Source organism: Pygocentrus nattereri, chromosome 1 (assembly GCF_015220715.1).
Source record: "Pygocentrus nattereri isolate fPygNat1 chromosome 1, fPygNat1.pri, whole genome shotgun sequence".
NCBI lineage: Eukaryota > Metazoa > Chordata > Actinopteri > Characiformes > Serrasalmidae > Pygocentrus > Pygocentrus nattereri.
Window position 1 is genome coordinate 35114625 of NC_051211.1, and position 23366 is coordinate 35137990.

The 23366-nt window shown below is 38.1% G+C and overlaps 1 protein-coding gene across 1 annotated transcript in view; it reads left to right on the forward strand.

Moving 5' to 3' along the window:
• The window catches only part of lamb1b (laminin, beta 1b), a 54547-nt gene extending 31795 nt beyond the window's left edge, over positions 1-22752 (forward strand). Inside the window, exons 21-33 of the mRNA XM_017696941.2 lie at positions 1120-1344; positions 3352-3566; positions 5054-5150; positions 7557-7926; positions 8898-9082; positions 10154-10395; positions 11982-12182; positions 12732-12876; positions 13837-14041; positions 14317-14458; positions 14702-14878; positions 15855-16014; positions 20167-22752. Coding sequence (XP_017552430.1) covers positions 1120-1344; positions 3352-3566; positions 5054-5150; positions 7557-7926; positions 8898-9082; positions 10154-10395; positions 11982-12182; positions 12732-12876; positions 13837-14041; positions 14317-14458; positions 14702-14878; positions 15855-16014; positions 20167-20303 — 2501 coding nt within the window. The 3' untranslated portion in view covers positions 20304-22752. The remainder of the gene's footprint in view (positions 1-1119; positions 1345-3351; positions 3567-5053; positions 5151-7556; positions 7927-8897; positions 9083-10153; positions 10396-11981; positions 12183-12731; positions 12877-13836; positions 14042-14316; positions 14459-14701; positions 14879-15854; positions 16015-20166) is intronic.
• The last annotated feature ends 614 nt before the right edge of the window (positions 22753-23366 follow it).

Here is a 23366-nt window from a genome sequence, read left to right on the forward strand (position 1 = left end):
TTGTAAGATGCAGATTGTAAAAAATTCAGTTTATTGAGTTCAAAAACTATGGCAATTCAAATCATATCAAAAACTCTACTGCTTTCCAGGTATTTTGAAATATTTGCTTAAAATAACATATTGCTTACCATACCAATGTCAGTATGTACAGAATTTGGAAAATATCTCCTTTTAAGATCCTTCTTAAACAGTTATTATAAATGGAGGCCATTCTAAAAACTCACTGTCATTTGTGTTCTATGTAACTTGCTTGGACTGCCACGATTGCCACTTGTGGACGATCACTTAGCTTGCAACGGGAGAACAATACACAGAAATCAACATGTTCTATATCAATTTCAGACAAATTGAAGTGATACCTGATTGTCTAATTTAATAATACTAGCTTTTTTGCATCCAACATTCTAAAGTTATTGAAGGCAGATGTCATATTTGTGATATATGCTCAAGAAACCATTAAAGCACTGATTTCCAGAAACTTTAATTAAGTTTATATTATCCAGCAGCACTCTTGAAACTCTTTCAATCTACACCATTCACGTGAGTAGCACAGACAGTGATGAGATTGTCAGTGATGTGACTGGAGGTGGCACGTGTCTGAAGGGGGTGCATTTAAGGGGCCAGTCAGATTATATCTGATGCCACTGACCTGTGACCCCGGCCCTAGATCCACCAGTGGTTAAATGCAGCTCCTAAAAACAATAATAGAGCATAGCGGAGACACATGTGCTTTTTGTTGGGTGGAGTTTATATTTTGCTCATTGTAATAATCTCCCACTAGATGTCCATATGTAACTTGACTATGGCCATGACACATGTGGTTTCAGTACCTCACATCAACACTCTGTTTGGCCAGCACTCAGATTATTTGCATGAAGTTCATCCAATAAAAAAGAGCGGAGACAGCAGGCTGTTCATTAGTGGAAGTCATTGTCATACATTCTATTCCTTCTTATCCAAACAATTAAAATGTATGTATATAAATATATAAATAAAACTAGTAGTTTTACATAATGTCATCACCTATCCATGACCCCGAAGTCATATAGAAGTTAGGAGAGTGAGTCTACCCGTAAACATACCCAAACAGCTTCACTGCACCTTCATTTCGTTCTAAAGGACCCAGGTGTGAAGAATGCGCTCCTGGTTTCTATGGCAACCCTGAGGTGGTGGGTGGACGATGCCATCCATGTCAGTGTAACGGAAACATCGACATGCATGACCCAGGGTCCTGCGATGCCCGCACAGGCGTCTGCCTCAAATGCCTGTTCCACAGTGAGGGCCACAGGTGCCAGCACTGCAGCCCTGGTTACCATGGAGATGCCAGCACTCAGAGCTGCCAGAGTAAGTGAATAAGAAAACTCTTATTACATAGATACACTTATATACACATATATACACTATATCAGATGGAATTAGCAATTTTTGTATTTCTATAGAATAATACAGGCTGCATATTTCTATGTAAATAATACAGGCTAGACACCATAAGGTATTTTTAGATGTTTTAATTAATATTTCAATCATTTTTATAAAGTTATTATTTGAAAAATAATACTATTATTTGTTCACAAAATTTCTTTTCACGTTATCTCCCTTTATCTTCAATTTTGAAATATGATGAAGTCTGGATGTTCATTAAAATAAGTTCATTCTTGATCTTGTTTAGCTTTCTCAGTCTTTTTAAAACGAATATGTTTTAAATTTTTTAATTTCACCTTTCTAGTATCCTGCTAATTATGAAAACCATGTGAAGTTGTACAGGGCTAACATATTCAAATCAATTTATACAGTAGTCTCCAACCAGATTGGTTTTATATTATAGAAAACACTGATTCCAAACTTGACCAGTAGTGTATAATACACAAGGGCTCTGATGTATCCCGTGTCCTGACATTACATAAAAATAACTTTGTTTGTTTGCTGTGATTCCTTGCTTGTAAAGTCCTTTGATTTTCCATGTTCTGCATGTATGTCCTTAAGTATGTGAGTGATGCATTTTTTTATTATTTAATGTTTTAATGTATTTATTTAACCCTGCAACTCTCAGGGGTCCCTTGTCTGGATTTATGATTCAGTGAATACACCTCACAGTGAACATGTCCAAATTGTGCCCAAATGTGTCATTGTCCTTCCCTGGTATCATGTGACTTGTTAGAGTTACAAGGTTCCAGGTGTGAATGGGGAGCAGGGCTATTAAATTTGGTGTTTTGGGTACAACTCACTCATACTGGCCACTGTATATTCAACATGGCAGCTCATGGCAAAGAACTCTGTGAGGATGTGAGAAATTGCTAACACCCTGAAACTGAGCTATAGCACAGTGGCCAAGGTAATACAGCGACAGGTTCCGCTCCGAACAGGCCTCGCCAGGGTCGGCCAAAGAAGTTGAGTCCACATGTTCAGCAGTTGGCTTCAAAAAATAGACGCATGAGTGCTGCCAGTATTGCTGCAGAGGTTGAAGAAGTGGGAGGTCAGCCTGTCACAATTTGAACATGTTCACTGTGAGAGGTATTCATTTGTGTTGCCAGCTATTTAGACATTAATGGCTGTGTGTTGAGTTCTTTTCAGAGGACAGTAAGTCTGAACTGCTATACAAGCTGTACACTGACTACTTTAAGTTATATACAAGTTTCATTTCTGTAGTGTTGTCCCACGAAAAGATATAATAAAATATTTGCAGAAATGTGAGGGGTGTACTCACTTTTGAGAGATACTGCATATGACTGTACAATGTGCAAAAATAGTTTCTGAAGTAAATGTTAAGGACTCAGGAAAACCACAGTAAAAACCATTATTTCCTTTTACAGTCTAGATTCAGTTTTGTTTATAGGTAATAGACAGGTACATGCTATGTAAGACTCTTCATAATATACAGAGTGAGTCAAAAGTCACAGGACAGGTTTTATTTTATTTTTTGTTTTGTTTTATTATCGACATTTATCTCTAGGGTCATCTCAAACAAATTGTGTATGCTGAGAAAATCCGCAACAAACACCACCTTCAGCACTGCATCGTGGAGGCTTGTGACAGCATAAAAAATACCTGTGACTTTTGACTCACCCTGTATATGTATACAATGTTTTTCCATCATATAAGTACCCTGTACTGTTTACTCAAAATACTTGGGTAAAAAATGTGCAATGTTTTTGTAATTTAGACTGCCTTGGAACTTACTATCACATTGCGCAAAATAATTACAAAGCACTGGGTTTGCACTTTATACTTAGCTGGTAAATATAACTACACAGAAACTGTAAACAAAAGTGTTACCAAAATGGGTATCTGTGTGTTTGTTCAGACAAAACCCTTTTTCTATTTGTGTGTGTATGTGTCTGTGTGTGGATATAGAGTGTATGTGCCTGCCACTGGGCACTGTTGCTCACAGCTGTGTGGATGGTGAGTGTAAGTGTGATCGTGTGAGTGGTCAGTGCGCCTGTCTGCCCGGAGTGGAGGGACTACACTGTGATCACTGCGCCCCCAACACCTGGAACATTAACAGTGGAGATGGCTGTCAGCCATGCCAGTGCCACCACATACACTCCTACAGCCTCTCGTGTGACCTGGTGAGCACTCACACCTTGCTTTCCACACACAAAAAGGCACATTGAAACCTGGTTAATAGACTCACTGTCCACTTTCTTACAGTCTCCATGTTGTACTTCCACTCACTGGCCACTTATAGGTCACTAAATAGATGTAGAGACAGTAACCCATGTGTTGCTGTACAATTTATTAGCCCCCTCTGCTCCATTTATAGTTGGTCAGTGTCTGACCACAAGACTGCTGTTTTTTCAGGTATTACTTGTGGTGGGTCTTTTTCAGCACAGCTCTGTGTGTGATGCTAGTACAAGTGGTGTTTCTAGGGTTTTTACACACATCAGTGTCACTGCTAGGTTGAAAGTGCTCTGCCAGCCAAAAAAATTTGGCCAAGAGTGGCTCTGTAGTCAGAAACTGACCATGGAGGAAGGGCTATAGGATTTGCCCAACAATACGAAGCTATGAGCTAGGGGGCTGTAATAAAGTAGCTAGTAAATAGACAGTATAACTGTTCATATACTTGAAGTGCAGGGTCTTGAGAGCTGCAGTTGGCTAAGAAGGTTTTTTCAACTCGTGATGCCACAGCTCTTCTAGGCTAGAGGTCCCTGAGAGCTGTTTGCTTGTACTGTAATTAGGTGGGAAGAATGGCTTAGCTCTTAAAACAGTGCCATTTCACTACATTTCTGTTAGCAGCATACACTCACCGGCCACTTCATTAGGTACACCTGTTCAATTGCTTGTTAACGCAAATAGCTAATCAGCCAATCACATGGCCGCAACTCAATGTATTTAGGCATGTAGAGGTGGTCAAGACAACTTGCTGAAGTGCAGACCGAGCATCAGAATGGGGAAGAAAGGGGATTTAACTGACTTTGAATGTGGCGTGGTTGTTGGTGCCAGACGGGCAGGTCTGAGTATTTCAGAAACTGCTGATCTCTTGGGATTTTCACGCACAACCATCTCTAGGGTTTACAGAGAATGGTCTGAAAAAGAGAAAATGTCCAGCGAGCGGCAGTTGTGTGGACAAAAATGCCTTGTTGATGTGAGAGGTCAGAGGAGAATGGGCAGACTGGTTCGAGATGATAGAAAGGAAACAGTAACTCAAATAACCAACCAACATCTCTGAGGAACGTTTCCAACACCTTGTTGAAAGTATGACATGAAGAATTAAGGCAGTTCTGAAGGCAAAAGAGGATCCAACCTTTTACACTAGCACTGTACCTAATAAAGTGGCCGGTGAGTGTCGTTCCAAAGGTATCAATCATTCAGTTAAGCATTATTTAAACTTGAAATACATTGAGGTTGACATCAATGCATTTTAAGATTAATTAAAATACAGTGATAATTCAGCATTATACAAAAAACTATAAAGCAAACATCATATGCCAAACACGACTAAGCACAGAACTATCACTTTAAATATGCAGCTAGTTTTCAGTGTTAGTAGGAAAACACATACACATCTGCTAGAGACTACTGTACTGAACACTGTGCATGTGTGTGTGTTCTTCAGCTGTCTGGTCAATGCTCCTGTAAGCCTGGTTTTGGTGGCAGGACATGTGAGGAGTGTAGAGAACTGTTCTGGGGTGATCCAGAAGTCAAATGCTACGGTGAGTCTAAAAAAAACATTGTAATGTGCACACCAGCATCAGAATTAATCAAAGGGCAAAAATGCCCCCATATTGTATATTGCCCCCTGTATCAAGCATACTGAAGCTGTTGGTGAAGCCAAGAAGGTTTCTTTTGTCCTTCCCGCCCAGTGACAGTCTAAAAAAATATGATACTGTTTAAAAGGTATTTTTTTATTTTATGACACTGTATTTTTTGCTACTCGCGCACCAGTCTGTACATTAAACAAGGGCAGAATGTGTCCAATTTGTGCCTGAAACTGGCATACAAGACTCAAAACATCAGATAAAAAAATGTATTTGTGTGTACGGGTGGGTTCGGTGGGTCCTTGTGTGTGTGTGTGTGTGTGTAGGTGTGTTACAAAATTGTTATACTAAAGTGCAGCTTTTGTATGTAAAATGCCACAGAATTTCAGTCAGTAAGGACAAAAGTTTCCCCTTAAAAAGGATTATATCATAAACTGGTTGTTACATACACATGTGTCAGATGTGTATTTCATGTATGAGCTTGTGTGTACACTGTGTTTGCTTCTGTATAGAAAATGCCACATAAGACTGAAAAAATTGGAGTTGACAAAGTTTATTTCAGGCAGGAGAGTTTATTTTAGACAGTAACTTTCCCACTGCTGCTCTTTCTTCTGATTTGCTTGTTTCTGTCTCTCTCAAACACGTACACACTCAGACGAAAACATTCCAGGATGGAGAGATATACAAGGTCTGGTCATGTTCCAGCTGAAAACCATAAGAATTTAAACTCGGGAGACTCCAGTTCACAAATTCCCACCATGGGAAGAATTCCCTAAACACAGCTGTGTCCAAACACACACACACACACACACACACACACACACACACACACACACACACACAAACACATCTCTGCTCTGTTACCTCATACATCTTATGGTGATAGCAGCAGCCACAAAAGCAGTCTCTCATGCATTCTTGCAGACTGACTGTTTTATAACACACCCACACACACCCACAAGGACCCACCGACCCACCCGTACACACAAATACATTTTTTTATCTGATGTTTTGAGTCTTGTTTGCCTGTTTCAGGCACAAATCGGACACATTCTGTCCTTGTTTAATGTACAGACTGGTGCACAAATAGACCCTTAGATTTTTTTCTTGAACCCTGCTGGTCGCAGTGAAATAAACATGCCATAAACATGTCAAGACAGATGTCATATGCACTCTAGATGTCCAGTACTGTAACAGTGTGTTGTTACCTTTACAATTAATTGTCATGACATACTTCTCAAATTACCATCCAGACTTCTATAAGCTGTCATGAAATCATGTTTACAGCATTTCTATGTCAGTGGTATGTAGCAGGGTTCTAATAAAGTGTAACCATTTCTCAGGCCAGTTGGCAGCCCTATCAAACCAACCAGCTTTGTTGTACAAATGTGGGACCATTAAATATATGCAGGGCTGGAGTGGTATCATCAAGCAAAATTATATATAAAAATACACTAAATATGCTATTAATATGCAAATACACCTCACTTTATACTTTCTATACATTTATTTGTGTACAATAAGAGCATTTGTATTAGAAGTGTTGTAGAATATTTATATTTCATCCTAATATAGCCAAATAATAATGAACATATATTTCTACAAACTTTAAAAGTGTGTTAATAATTAGTTTTAATAGTTCCTTAAACCAGCATTAAATGATGTATAATCCAAAAGTTTTTTTTGTTATAAATTTTGATTATGAATTGTGAATCAAGTTCTAAATTGCCTCTTAAATGCAATGCTGAGTTCATACTGAGCTCATGCATAGTGTTAAGTTGTCTTCTCACAAGATTAGACAGAAACAACTGTGGATTTTTTCTGATCTGTGGCAAGAGTGGAGCTTGATTTTCTCCTCTCTCTCTCTCAAAGATGAAATCTTTAAGTAAGGTTTATCTGATGGGCTCAGTTTTGATGGTTCCATCTTCTCTGTATCTTTTAATAATTTTCTTTCTTGAGTTTTGGAATCTCCTGTTTTTTTTTTTTTGTTCTTTTCTTTTTTTCACATCTTTTTGCGCAAATGGAATATTTTAGTTGTAATCTTTCCAGAAATAGCTCCTGAAATAGGAATATCTTGTACTATTTCTTGTTTAATAAAGTAGTAACCAGTTAATTAGCTTGGTAAGGCTTTTTTATTTAAACTTTAACTAAAAACTATTTGCCTAATAGCTTTAAAAGGTTGCATGCTTGTTTCAATTAATAGCTTCACTTGAAATGTTTTTGCTTGACTTATTTTAATGGAATGGATTTGTGTGTTTGTGTGTGTATGTGTGTGTGTGTGTGTGTGTGTGTGTGTGTGTGTGTGTCTGTATCTGTGTCTGTATTTGTGTGTGTGTGTGTGTGTGTGTGTGTGTGTTTCAGCATGTGACTGCGACCCACGAGGCATTGCCACTCCACAGTGTAACAAGATGACAGGCAGATGTGTGTGCGTGGAGGGCGTGACTGGCCAGCGCTGTGACTCATGTGGGCGGGGCTATGTAGGAACATTTCCAGACTGTCAGCGATGTCATCAGTGCTTTAGTGATTGGGATGTGACAGTGGGCGAGTTAACCAATCAGACTCAGAGGTTGGTGGACGCAGTGGATGAACTGAAAGTGTCCGGTGTGACAGTGGCCTATCAGGACACAATATCCAGTTTAGAGGATGGAGCCAAGCAGCTCACTCAGATAATAGAGGACAACAAAGCTCAACAAACCCTCACACACTCTCAGAACCTACTGCAGCAAGCCAAGTATGTACACACATAGACACACACACACACACATACACACATTCCTAAAACATTGAGACTGTAGGTAAAATGCAAATGTAAACAGCCAGCTATGATTTATAATATTTTACTTTTTCAATTCTCAGTGCATTGTCTTTTTGTAAATATATGCTAAATCTACAACTGATGCCCATAACACATTCCAACAAAGTTGGGAAAGGGGCAGTTCAAGACTAGGAACACTGTGAAATGTTCAAAAAACTCTAACAGATGATGTAGTTATGCTTGTTATAAGTTCATAAGGTAAATATTTAGTTTTTGTACCATTTTCTAATATAATAAAGGTTAAATAGGTTTTAATAATCATATCTTTCAGTTTTCATTAGGATTTCACATACTGTGCCAACAGTATGTAAAATAGAAGTATTTTACACTGGTCTCAACAAACTTGTGCAGCACCCATAGTTAAAGTGTTTGGCAAAAAAATCTAACTTACCCAGTTTTGCCCTTATGTGCTCAATTACACATTCAGAGTCTGAACTGTCGTGAGTTTTACACTGCAGTTTGGGCACCTCTGATCAAGTTACTTCTGCAAATTTCAGTGCACAATTACTGTTTATTTAGGTTTACACAATGGAAAAAATAAAATGCATAATCAGACTGTGGTCTGTCTATAATCATGGCACATTCAATATTTTATGTTCTCCAATTTGTGAAACTCATCAAATAAACAGAAATCGTGCATGAAAAAATTTAAAGGATGGGTTAACTTACTTTCACTTACTGTCATTTGATCAGGGTTGTACAAACCTTTGCATACAACTAACATATTACAACCATTTCTACATTTGTCTGCAATCAAATTGGCTTTATGTTATTGGAAACATTATTGGAAGCTTTTAAATAACAGTGTACATATGTCATTTTATTTGTATACTCAACTTAAATTTCCCACTGAGGATTAATAAAGTGTTATTTATAAAAATGAACAGTGAGCTGAAGTTGGCTCTGGATCACTCTCTGAACCGTTCAGAGGCAACCGTGAACCAGGTTTCTGCAGAACACGCCAAAGCTGTGGATGAGGTGAACACATTAACTCAAGAGGCTCAGAGACTGCAAGACAGCACAGACGAGAAACAGCAGCAGGTGCTGCTCATCAAACACTCTGACCTCCGTGGTAAAGTATCATTTAATCATTTAATGATGTTCACATTTTATTATTATTATCACTATTTAAATATTAAAAATATAAAAATAAACTATTTAAATTTATTATTATTATTATTATTATTTATTATTGTGTCATTAGGGCTGTCAAACAATTCAAATATTAATCAGGATTGATCACACTCTTTTTTTGTGTAGTTAATTCCGGTATATTACACTTATTTTATTTGCTCACCCTAAACAAACATTTTTTTATTATAAAATCAGTCTGTTGTTTACAGCTGTATGAGTGGACAAGTAAACTTTAGTAGAATGACATTTTTGCTTTCCATAAATGAATAAAATTAAGTTCACATGAACTGAATGTGAAATCCAGGGGGAATGTGAAAATAAGGTAAATACAAGGTCTAATGTTCATCAGCAACACCCAATAAGGGCAACATGTTCTAACTATTTTGCGATTGTAGCCTTTTGGTCATAAATTACTGATATTGCAGCATTAGCTGTGTATTTTGTGGGTAAATGATATTCAAGACTTGGTGTTACTTTCGTTTTATCAAGACAGCCTGTTAGGCTGTTAATCATCATCAAATAATTATATTGTGCAAATGGGTTGCACAATAAAAGAGGAACAATAGTTATTAACAGCCTGTAAGTATGCACAAAGGGCAGACACCCTTGCACCCTCAGCAGAGTCTGATTTTATTAATACATGTTAGTCACTGGGGAAAAGACAGGCCAAAGGAAAGTTAACCTTTTCACAGCCATAAATATAAATTTCCATTTTAAAGCTGTATTTGAGCGAGAGCGCTGCTTTCACACAATCCTACAAAGAATGCATGAGCAGTTGGACTTCAAGCTGGAACTATGGATGCTTTGAAGGGTAAAACTAGGCAAATGCATTAATGATGATTAATTAACACCAATAGAGGTTATACATATAGTACACCTTATACATGTTTTTATGTTCAGTAACCTTTCTATGCCTTTTTAAAATGTAGTATTTATTATTGAAGGGTACATTATATAAGGATTATTACCGTTCATCTTTAATGGTTGTGTTCAATTCACCATTACTCAGGTGCATCAGATAGCATTAGAGAATATTATCAGCAGTCAGTAGATGCTGAGAGTCGAGCCAGTCGGGCCACAACTGACCACCTCAGCCCAGTGGAGCAGTCCACAAGTCTACGGCAAGCCGCAGAGACCACACTGAACGCCTTACAGGCAGAGGTTGAGCTGAAGCAGCAGCTGCAGGGTGAGAGACTGGACAAGCTGAAAAAGGAACTGGAGCAGGATGACCTGTCAAAACTCAGCTATCAGGTAACTCGGCCAATAAGAATTTAGTAGTGGATGTAGCGGTTGTATCAATCAAGGGAATATGAAATATTGATTAAGATAAGACATGATAATCCTTTATTAGTCCCACAATGGGAAAATTCTCGGATACTAATGACTGTGTTTCTCTTTTCATTTTGTCTCTTGTAAAAAGATTATGCAACTGAAGTTCTATGTTGTCAAAACAATAAAGGTGCCAAAATATGTTATTTGGCATGATGCTATAAAAGAGCTACTTTTGGCTCCATAAAGAACCTTTCAGTGCATGTTTCTTTAAAGTACCAGTTTTGTGAACAATCGTGAAGAACCCTTTAAAAGTTTAAAGAACCTCCACATAATGGAAAGTGTTTTATACACTAAAAAATGGTGCTTTGATTCAACTGGCATATAGTATTCAACTGACACGTGGTATTTCATAGTTTTGTTGTCTGCAGTATTATTCTAAAATGTGGAAAAGGATAGATGTCTCAAGGTGACAGGTGATGTACACTATATGGCCAAACGTAAGTAAGCTTCCACCTAAATATTGAGTTCAGGTTTTTCAGCCACCAGCATTGAGAGCAGGTGTATGTTCAAGTACATAGTCATGCAATCTCCATAGTCAAAGACTGGCAGTAGAATGGGTAACAACGAAGAACTCAGTGACTTAAAACATAGCACTGTCATAATAAGCCACCTTTGCCTGAATCAGTGATATTTCTTTTCAGTTAAGGCTGCTGACTAGTGATGCACCTCTCTTCTGTTGTAAAATGCCTCTGGAAGCAACAGCAGTGCAAGAAAAGTGCTTCAGAAGCTTCATGAAATGGGTTTCCATGGCCAAGCAGCTGAACACAACCCTAAGATCATAATGTGCAATGCCCTGCATTGACTGGAGAGGACTGGAGCAAATCTGGGTTTAGCAGATGCCAGGAGAACACTACTTACAAGAATGAATAGTGCTAATGGTGAAGTTTGGTGGAGGAGAGATTGTGGTCTGAGGCTGTTTTTTAGGGCTTAGGCTAGGCCCCCTAAGTTCCACTAAGGGTAATGTTAATTACAGCATACAAATTCTTTTTAGGCAATTACATGCTTCCTACATTATGACAACAGTTTCGGGAAGACACTTTCTTTTTCCAGCATGGCTGTGCCCCTTTGTACAAAGTAAACTCCATAAATACATGTTTGGTGTGGTGGGACAGCAGTGTTCTGTGCAGAGCCTTGACCACCACTGAACACCTTTGCGATGAAATGTAACGTTGATAGAGAGTGAGGCCTTCTCGTCCAGCATCAGTGCTTGACCTCATATTCTCTTTTGGCTGACTGGACACAAACTCCCATGGACATACTATGGAAAGCCTTCCCAGATGGGTGGATGCTGGTTTAGCTCCATCGGGTGGTGGGGGTGACTACGTATTAATGTTTTTCAATTAGGATGACCAACAAGTTCACATAGTGTGACGGTCAGGTGTCCACAAACTTTTGGCCATATAGTTTATATCTTAAACTGCAATGACAATAGTGACAGCGATGAATAGCAATCCTTATCCCCATCCTTGTATTCTTTCTTTCTCCCTCTTGTTCTGTCTCCGAAGGTGTGTGGTGCGGCATCTGGCCCAGAAAGCTGTGGAGATTGTGGAGGTTTGGGGTGTGCAGGTGAAGACGGAGTGCCTCAGTGCGGTGGTGAGAACTGTCAGGGTTTGATCACTCAGAGCAGTGATATGTGGAGCAAAGCTAAAGACCTGGACCAGGACATCCTGAAGTCACTGAAGGAAGTGGAAAAGCTCCACAGAATGGTATGTTTTTATTAGACCTGCACAATATATAATTTCTTAAATGTTATTGTAATATCAGCTTTTATAAAAAATAATATGTCAGAACATCGTAATACGCAAAGGAGACATTTACCATCATCCTTAACAAATCTCAGATGTTCCTGATGGTTTCTGTTGCCGTTAAATGAGTTACGCCATTCACATGAGTCAAGAAACATAAACAGTGCAGGCTGATCTCTAAACCAATCTGAATCCAGAATTCACTGATGTGATTATATTGCTGTATATATATATATATATATATATATATATATATATATATATATATATATGTGTGTGTGTGTGTGTGTGTGTGTGTGTGTGTGTGTGCTATATATATATTGCTGTCACATTATATAGTAATATAATGGCATTATGGTATTTTATGCACGTCTTATACATTGTGTATGAATAATTGAATAATAGTACTTATTGAATGAGTGTTATGATTAACTGAATAATAAGCATGTAGATTAATGCTTAATGTTACTAATAACAGTATCTGCACTTCTTTGTTAATGCGTGAAACAGGTGTCTGATGCTCGTGGCCGTGCAGATGAGGCTAAACACAGTGCTCATGATGTCCTACTAAAGGCCAATCAGAGCAAAGCTAGAGTTGAGCAGACCAATCAAGAGCTACGAGAGCTAATTCAGGAAATACGAGACTTTCTTACAAGTAAGCACACACACACTTTTATATATGTAATATGAGTGTATTTTGTTTCTTTCACAAATTTATTTGTAGTATCAATGTTATAAATAAGTCATGAGAACATTTGGTTTGGCCTGGCAGAAAGATATTCATAACTGACCCCATTACCCCAAAGAAAGAGCAAACATATATACCAATATATTAGGCATGTACCAAAAGTATAATTTTTGACCATTTTTCTTGGCCAGAAAGAGACTGGCACCAAATTATTTTAATGGTAATGAAAAAGAGATTTTCCTATTATTTCCTTGGCTCTCCTGTGTTGGTCAGTACAAATGTATTTGAACGGAGTTGCAGATCAACAGTTGCAGATCAACAGTAAAAATGTTGTGTAAAACTATTTCTGGGTTTTTTACAAGGGACATTAAAAAAACAAATTATAATATCTGTTCATGCTGTTTATCAAGAAGGGATATAACACCCAAAACCCTCAACATTACAGCTTTGTTACACATCTATAACATCCTGCTTGATATGCAGAATACAGCAGAAAACCCAGAAACTAAAAATGAAAGCCCCTGCAAGCACACCAGCACCATCTGTCGCCTGTTTTTGAAATGCCATTAGATTCATGGGCCATACTGTGGTCTACATGCTGTAATCATTTTAGTAGATATATTTTATGAAAAATGCTTTTATTTATTATCGATTTCTGATTTTCAACCAGGTTTGTCTTTGGTTTCGGCCAAGGATTTTCATTACGATGGATCCCGACCAAATAAAACTTATTATTCACATTTTTTAAAGTTGTATTTATAAACATTTAGTGACAAAATATTGAGTTTTAAAAATTCAATTATGAAGCCTTCTTAACTTCTTTACTACAAAACATTTGAACAGCCCTTTAATAAATCATTAGATCATTAGATGTTCTAGAAGCATGACTTTAGTTAAATGAACTTGACAATCTGACTGTGTATGTAGACGGAACAAATCTGGAGCGTATTGAGGCTCTGGCTGATGAGGTGTTGAAGCTGAGGATGCCCGTAGAGGCCCATAAGCTGAAGAATATAACCATGGAGATTCGGCAGCATGTGGCAAATCTAACCACTGTGGACAACATTCTTGCTGAAAGTGCTGACCAGGCCCAAGTAGCTGAGAGGTTACTGCAACAGGCACGCGCCATCAGGTGTGCACACAAAACTCAAACACATAATATTATAATATTAACATTGTGTTACTTTTCATAAAATAAGAGTAGCAGTTTAAAACAAGGCACTAGATATGTTTTATTACTATTTTAAGTAATGTGCAGCTACAAATTATTTGAAACCTAAGACATTGCACATAATTAGCAAATTAGAATAATTTTATGCATTTACCTTTTAGCAAATTGATTGATTTCAAATGTTTGAACATCAGAGTGCATTGTGTCTTTTTGTATGGTTTGTTTGTGTGCTGTAGTGAAAAGGCTTCAGAACTGAAGGAAGAGGCTGATGAGGTGAAGACTGCATTAAATGAATCTGAGCATGCTCAGTCTGTAGCCAATGACAGCCTGAAAGCAGCCAAGAGTGACCTCAACAACACACAACAACAATTGACCTCTGTAAGTGAATGTTTCCCTATGTGCTGTGCCATATGTGTGTGTGTCTGCATGCACATGTGTAACAAATGTCCTTGTGTTCGTGTGTGGTAGAAACAAGAATCCCAGTTAAATGTAGAATGTTTATGACACGCGCATTGTGTGTGTGTGTGTGTGTGTGTGTGTGTGTGTGTGTGTGTGTGTGTGTGTGTGTGTGTGTGTGTGTGTGTGTGTGTGTGTGTGTGTGCGCGCGTTTCTGTATTACAGGTGGAGTCAGAGACGGCTGCATCAGAGTTTAAGTTGAGTGATAGTACTCAGCGTTTGTTGGATCTGGAGAAGGGAGTCCGTGTGGTCAGAGAGAAAACCCTGGAAACCTCCAACACTGCAGAAGTTACTAAGAGACAAACTGACTACATCTCTGAAGACACTGCCCAAACCAAACGGGTAAATGAAATGGCCAGGAGAGTGTTCACTACTGTTCACTTCTGTAACATTACTTAAGAACATGTTTGATTCATCTACCACATTGTAATTATGTTGGCAGTTAACCTAAAGCAGAGGTTCCTAGCCTTTTGTAATTCACAGGCCACTCTCAACCGACCGAGATTTTACAAATATAACACAATTATCGATGTAACCTGTCAGTCACTTGATTTTATGACACAGTATAATACAAAACACTAATAAATAATGTCTGAGTCAATTCAAAAGGTTTAGGTACAGATTTGTTTTACCTCCAACCGATGGCATAATTAGTTTGGCTTCAAAAAAAGACCTTACATTATAAAAAAAAAAAAAGAGCTCAGACCATACAACATAGAGCTGTAGATACTCCATTTTATGTAAAGGCCTTCATAAATTGAACACAATTCAGTAAATTCATTTTAAGACACTGATAATATCTTGCACACCAAATGCAATGTTTTTGAATGGCGAGAATTTGCGCCACTGCAAATCTTCTATAATACTTGCAGAATTATTCTAAAATGTAAACAACAATTTCACATGCATGCATTTTTTTAGTTCCCAGAAATCACCCGCACACACACACCACCACCACCACTGCCATACATCATTTTAGAATTTTGCAGTACTTGATTCTTTTTTTTTTTTTGCAGTCACTCGCAGCATAGCAGGCACTCGTAGGCCCAAGTTAAAAAACCCATGGTCCATATTCAATTTAGCTCTGATAAAGAACAGACAGACATTCCCAAAGAATGAAAGGAAGGAAGACATGAATAAAAGCTATCAAAAGCAAGGAATAAGAACATGTGTCACTGATGTAAAAAGCTACTTGAGTGCTAAAAGCTCACAAACCCCTTGTGAAATATCATAAGGTCCTCTGCATCAACAAATTCAAGCAGTACAATAGCACTAATCAGGAGTGTGTGCATGTGTGTGTGTGTTTGGGTGTTATTAGGCGTTAGAGTTGGAAGTGGAGCCTAACTTCAAGTTAGTGAGCAGACTGATGGAACAGAAGGCAGTGGGAGTATCTAATGCACGTGAGAGGGCAATGCAACTACAGCAGGAGGCAAAAGACCTTCTGGAAGATGCTACAAGCAAATTACAGAGACTAAAAGGTGAACACACACAGACACACACACACACACACCCCCAGACACACACACACACACACACACACACACACACATACACACACACACACAGAAATGGCTATATTGCCTACTGAGTTGCATACATACACTATATTTCCAAAAGTATTCACTCAACCATCCAAATCATTGAATTCAGGTGTTCCAATCACTTCCATGGCCACAGGTGTATAAAACCAAGCACCTAGGCCTGCAGACTGCTTCTACAAACATCTGTGAAAGAATGAGTCGCTCTAAGGAGCTCAGTGAATTCCAGCATGGTACCACGATAGGATGCCACTTGAGTCCTGACCTCAACCTGACAGAACACCTTTGGGAGGAATTAGAGCAGAGACTGTGAGCCAGGCCTTCTCATCCAACATTAGTGTCTGAGCTAATAAATGCACTTCTGGAAGAATGGTCAAAAATTCCCATAAACACACTCCTAAACCTTGTGGAAAGCCTTCCAGATAAGTTGAAGCTGTTGTAGCTGCAAAGGGTGGGCCAACATCATATTAAACCCTATGGATCATGAATAGAATCTCACTCAATTTCATATGCATGTAAAGGCAGACAAGTGAATGTTTTTGGCAATATAGTGTATATATATATTTACAAGTCCACATGCTCTTTAGTAAGACCTGTCCTCTAACTAGTAATGTAAGTTCCCTGGTGTGAATTGTTGATGCTGTTAATAGTTGACACTTTAAGCTTAAACCTCCACACACCCAGATGTTTGTACATGCAGTGCACATACAACTAAACTCGCATAAAAAATTGATGCTTGCTTTTGTAGTACTGTGGCCGACCATGTATTGTTTAGGCTGGAGAGGAAGACTGTTTACGTTCTGAATGACAGCTGTTGAGAATCATTTTATCCCTAGAATTTTTGTAGCATTGCTTTGTCAATCATCTGTCTAATAGGGGCTGTTCAACAAATTCAGCAGTACAAAGGAACTACAACCCCAATTCCAATGAAGTTGGGACGTTGTGTAAAACAAATAAAAATAGAATATGATGATTTGCAAATTCTTTTCAACCTACATTCAATTGAATACACTACAAAGACAAGATATTTAATGTTCAAACGGATAAACCTTATTGTTTTTTGTTTGTTTAACAACCCTCAATAATCGTTTGGGAACTGAGGAAACTAATTGTTGAAGCTTTGTAGGTGGAATTCTTTCCCATTCTTGCTTGATGTACAACTTCAGTTGCTCAACAGTCCGGGGGCTCCATTGTCATATTTTGCTCTTCATAATGTGCCACACATTTTCAATGGGAGACAGGTCTGGACTGCAGGCAGGCCAGTCTAGTACCTGCACTCTTTTACTACAAAGCCACGCTGTTGTAACACGTGCAGAATGTGGCTTGGCATTGTCTTGCTGAAATAAGCAGGACGTCCCTGAAAAAGACGTTGTTTGGTTGGCAGCATATGTTGCTCCAAAACTTGTATGTACCTTTCAGCATTAATGGTGCCTTCACAGATGTGCAAGTTACCCATGCCATGGGCACTAACACACCCCCACACCATCAGAGATGCTGGCTTTTGAACTTTGTGCTGATAACAATCCAGACAGTCCTTTTCCTCTTTGGCCCGGAGGACACGACGTCCATGATTTCCAAAAACAGTTTGAAATGTGGACTCGTCAGACCACAGGACACTTTTCCACTTTGCGTCAGTCCATCTTAGATGAGCTCGGGCCCAGAGAAGCCGGCGGCGTTTCTGGGTGTTGTTGATATATGGCTTTCGCTTTGCATGGCAGAGTTTTAACTAGCACTTGTAGATGGAGCGACAAACTGTGTTCACTGACAGTGGTTTTCTGAAGTGTTCCTGAGCCCATGTGATAATATCCGTTACAGAATGATGTCAGTTTTTAATGCAGTGCTGTCTGAGGGATCGAAGGTCACAGGCATTCAATGTTGGTTTTCTGCCTTGCCGCTTACTTGCAGAGATTTCTCCAGATTCTCTGAATCTTTTGATGATATTATGGACTGTAGATGATGAAATCCCTAAATTCCTTGCAATTGCACGTTGAGAAACGTTGTTCTTAAACTGTTGGACTATTTGCTCACGCAGCTGTTCACAAAGTGGTGAACCTCACCCCATCCTTGCTTGTGAACAGCTGAGCCTTTCAGGGATGCTCCCTTTATACCCAATCATGACACTCACCTGTTTCCAATTAACCTGTTCACCTGTGGAATGTTCCAAACAGGTGTTTTTTGAGCATTCCTCAACTTTCCCAGTCTTTTGTTGCCCCTGTCCCAACTTCTTTGGAACGGGTTGCAGGCATCAATCAATATCCGTTTGAACATTAAATATTTTGTCTTTGTAGTGTATTCAATTGAATATAGGTTGAAAAGGATTTGCAAATCGTCATATTCTGTTTTTATTTATGTTTTACACAACGTCCCAACGTCATTGGAATTGGGGTTGTACATGATTTTTTTTATTCATTAAGAAAATTGCATCTGTCATTCAAAAGTGAAGGAAAATTGTTTAGCCACTGTGGTTTAAATTTACAGTCCAGTCAGGTTAACGTTAGATCAGGAGCAGTCACTGTAGATTATTTTCTGCTGTGGATAGTCTAGCCACATTTATACAAAATTCTCAATCATGTCTATGGTACATGAAGGCTCTTGTGTTTTGTAGTAACGTTAGTAGACCTGGCCATTTAAGCTATTACACACACCTGCTAAATACTGACTAAAACATCACATGGCTAGGCTAAACACAGAGACATTGTACCATGGTACAAACATTTGTAACATTTACAGTGTTACATGTGAGAAGTTGACGCCAAGAATCCCTGGCAACAAATTAGCCACATGCATTGTTTCTTCTCTAATACTTGTATAAGCATTCAGCTGCCTTAATTATGTTGCCAATCCTTTCAGGTAATGCGGCCCTCTCCATTTTCTTACTCTTCCATTAACTTTGTATGTCATGTCCAAACAGAACATAACACTGACGTTCCCACATTCCAGGATGGCAAATGTAAGGTGTCTGTGTGTGACTGGTTCAGCAGATATGATGGAACATCCCAGTGAACACTTTGACTGACCAGCAAAACCAACAGACCTTAATCCCGGTTCTCAATTTGAAGCAGCAGAAATGCTGAAAAAGGCACACACACAAACTCTGAAACTTACACTAAGCCAATAGAAGAGTGGGACAGTATGGAGAAATTACATTAGTCAAGAGGCTGGTGTAATCCTTACCTGACAGTGCTGGCATTTTTATTACACATAAATAAGTACCAGAAAAGAAATGATACATGGGACTTTTTTCCTCCTATGAGCTTATATGAGATTCACTGTGACTGTACTATGGCATTTTGCCATGGCCATTGCTTCTCGCCAGTTTAATTTTAATGTTACCCCATTTTAACATTATAATATATAAAATATTGCTACTTTGCAGTTTTTATTATTGGCATTGATATTTTTGACACTGAATCAAACAATGTAATTAAAAGTCATACATACTGTGGTCTAAAATAAACTGGTATGACTGTAAGGCTCTGCCTATGGACAAATAACTATGTGTGTTTTAGTAGTGACATGAAAAATCTAATCAAAATATTTCAATTGCACTTTAAAAGCAGTCAAAATGACTGAATCCATAAAGATAAAATCCATAAATTTAGTCAAGAGGGTTTTATTGTCATTCCATCTATGTACAAGTACACAGTGGAGTGAAATTACGTTCCCCCAGGAACAAGGTGCAACGAGGTGCAACGTACTGATTGATTTGAAATTTAGGGGTTAGGGTTTGGGACAGCCACCGCCAATTAGGGCTGCAGCAGACGACTAATTTGATGGTCGAATAATCTATAGATTACTGAAACAAATAATCGATTATTCAGATTATAGATCATTACATTACAAAATGACTTATGTAGCTATTAGCTTTTAAATTTTGCCTGAGGTTTTTTTTGCATTTGCTAATCAACAATGAACACAATAAAAATAGCTTATTCAAAAATTCATTGTTGTTATTATTGCTAATAAAAAAAGATTTAAAAAAAAACCCAGTATCTTTTTCCTGTCAAAATTTAAAGCCAAGGTCTATATACACACCAATATACATGGTCTATATACACACCTTCTCTCTTTCTGTTTCTCTTTCTTTCTCAGAGCTGGAGAGAGATTTCTCAGTAAACCAGCAGACTTTGGCAGAGCGAGCGGAGGAGCTGAGGGGCTTGGAGAAGGCGGCCGAAGAAATCTTGCATGAACTCAGCCAGAGAGTTACAGTCTACAGCACCTGCCTGTAGCTGTACCATAACAAGCCATTTTCTTAACCAAGATTCTGGGAGTCAGCATCCTGTGCTGGGGGCCAGAACGCACATTAGTAATAGCTTCCACACTTCTGTCTTCTGTTAAGCAAATGTTTCCTAGTTCTGGTCCAGCCGCAATGAACATTGTAGCATTTTCCCAGTTCTATCACTCCAGACTCAACTCATCAGCTTATTACCAAGCACTTCATTAATTCAAAGGGGAGTTCCACCAGTTTTTCAGAATGTCTGCAGAATTCATTGATTGAGATATGAATAAAGTCATTCAGACTGTTTTGATGCGAAATGGTTTATTTGTAGAGAAACTTGCCCTCTCAGATTTCTTTACAGTGGTGGTGATAGGAACCAGGTGTCACAATGTCTACAGCACAAATATAACCATTTTATTTACTATCCAAAACCACCAGTGAACCTACATGTTTGGTCTGCGTTTAATGCTGATAAGAGTAAAATAGTAGTAAATCTGAAAAAAGGAGATTTCCTTGGGGAGTGTTATTCCAAATACATCCTTCATGTATCCCTCCACCATGAATAGATTTAAATAAATTGATTACAATACATTTTAAGCCAAATTCATAACCATTTCATTTAATCATTTTCTGTGAGGGAGCTTTTAGAGTCGTTAAACAGTTTAGACATCTTGGTTCTTTCTCCACCACTGTGAACAATTCTGAATTGGCAAGCGTCTCTAGAACGAAGCATTTAACACCAAACAGTTCTGAATTGCTTTGTTTATATAGTATCCATTTAATTATGCAGATAGTGTGAAAAATCAGTGGAGTTCCCCTTTAATATCTTAAACTGCAGGCTTATTAACCCACTAACAGTCTTAAATAGGCATGTCACTTTCAATATCAGGGGCTAGTTATCTACTGATTTAAAAAAAAGCCTAAGAATAACAATGGACTTAAACCTGCACTATGTGAGATCTGGGAATTTGGAGACCTCTCTGGTGAAAATGTGTAATTGCATGCAATGTGCAGAAGAACATTTTGTAGCACCCCATCCCCAAGCAGATGAATCTGATGATTGTCAGCACTTTGAAAGGGTATTCAAAGAGAACTCGGTCAGAACTGAGCATCAGTATGTCTGATGATGTTACTGAATGACCTACTATTGTCATCATAACCATCGAGCCAGACTTTCTTTTTGAGCCTGTGCATGTGACATTAATATGTAAAGATGTATAATATGGTCCAAAAGATCCTATGAAATGCAGCTCACGCATACCATATTTACTTTAAAATGTGCATTGTGCAGATTGTCAATTCATCTCACCAAGAAGGTAAATTTTGGTTGATGATTTTTAAAAAGAGCCAACATGTTTGAGTATTAGTGACAGCCCTAACCCTGACACACAGTTTCATTTCCTACTAATAATTAAACTGTCATGAAACTAATGCATTACATGTAGTTCTTAGAGTGAAGCAGTGAGTGTGGGCTCAAAAACAGGGACATGCAGTTTAATGGGTTTGAATGGTTGTGTCAGAACAGGGAAATGACAGACCTTGCGGTGCAGGACTGGGAAACACTTGGGGCCAGATTTATAAAGGATTTCGTTCTTAATTTGTTATCAAAGGGGAATTACACCAGATTTCCAAAATGTAATATAAATTTCATTTCATACATTTCAATATAATGAAACAGTTTGAATGTAATTCGGAGTGGTTTGATGTGAAATGCTCTGCTCTAGAGAAACTTTCTGAGTCTAAATTGTTCCGAGTGGTGGTGATAGGAGCCAGACGTCTGAAGACTTTAACTACATCATAGACAGTTATTATATGAAATGGTAATGAGCACACTGCCCCAAAGAAATGAACGACTTTACATATGAAAAAAGAAGACAGGTATAGGTTCACTGGTAGTTTTGGATAAATAAAATGGCTGTATCTGTGTTGTAGAGTGAGTCAGGAACTTTCTTTACGATAAACCATTTCACATTAAACCACTCTGAGTGATTTTGTTTACAACTTACCAAATTATTCATTTAGAATTTAAGATAAATCTTCAGCATTTTTTGCAACGACTGATTTATGAGAACACAGTGCTCACAGGACACACACAGTAATGCCTGACAGGATGGAATCTCACACTCATTAAGTGCATTTCCATGTATGTCAAATTCAAATATTGCATTTTAAGATGAATTCCGTGCTTATGCATGTTTTCTGAATGAGGCCCTTGGTATATTGGAGTTTTCAATTTAGTCTGGAACAGAGACTAAATCCTACCACACTGAATTTACTCTTACATACATCATACACCCAAACCACTAACTGCCCAACATTTAACTTGCTAATCTAGACTGTATTAAAATGTTATATAATGAAAAGAACATCTATACCAAAGAAAGGCTATGTGATATTTTTGAACAATGCTATACAATGATATGGCCAAAGATGAATAAAGTATCACTTTTGTATTTGAAGTTTTGCCTCTTCTATGTTCTTACTTAAACCACAGAGTAATTAGACATCAGACTGAAATGGACCAAAAATGCAGAATGAAGAATAAGAATCATAATTTATATAACTTTTAAAATACTTTCTCTAACTTTGAATTTTCTTATGTGTGCAATCAAAGTGTAACATAAGAGACATTTGATGTAAAAAATTGCTCAGAACAAAGTTTCTGTTTACAGTAACAGTAGATTTGTTGGTAAGATTTAAAGTCTTATTATTGTTCTTCTTGCAAGTTCTGATTTGAATTTGATCTGACCTGATAAATCCTCCTCCTAAGAATAAGTGGACCTTCAGTGGTCTGTCAGATAATCAGTAGGGTGTATGGGCCATCCTGGGTCATATCTTTGACCATGAGAGGGAAAGCTGTCACTGCCTACCCTCTGGTGGTCGGGAGTTGCAAGTGCCAATATTTCATGTTTTGGTGAAGTGAAAATAAGAACACATCCTCTACAAAAACAAAACACTTCTGCACATTTTTATGCATAATTACCAGTTACCTGCTGAATTTAACAAATTGGAAGAAGAATAAGCTTAAATGTGCTGAACGTATGACACATTTTTTTTTATTGTTTTCCAATAT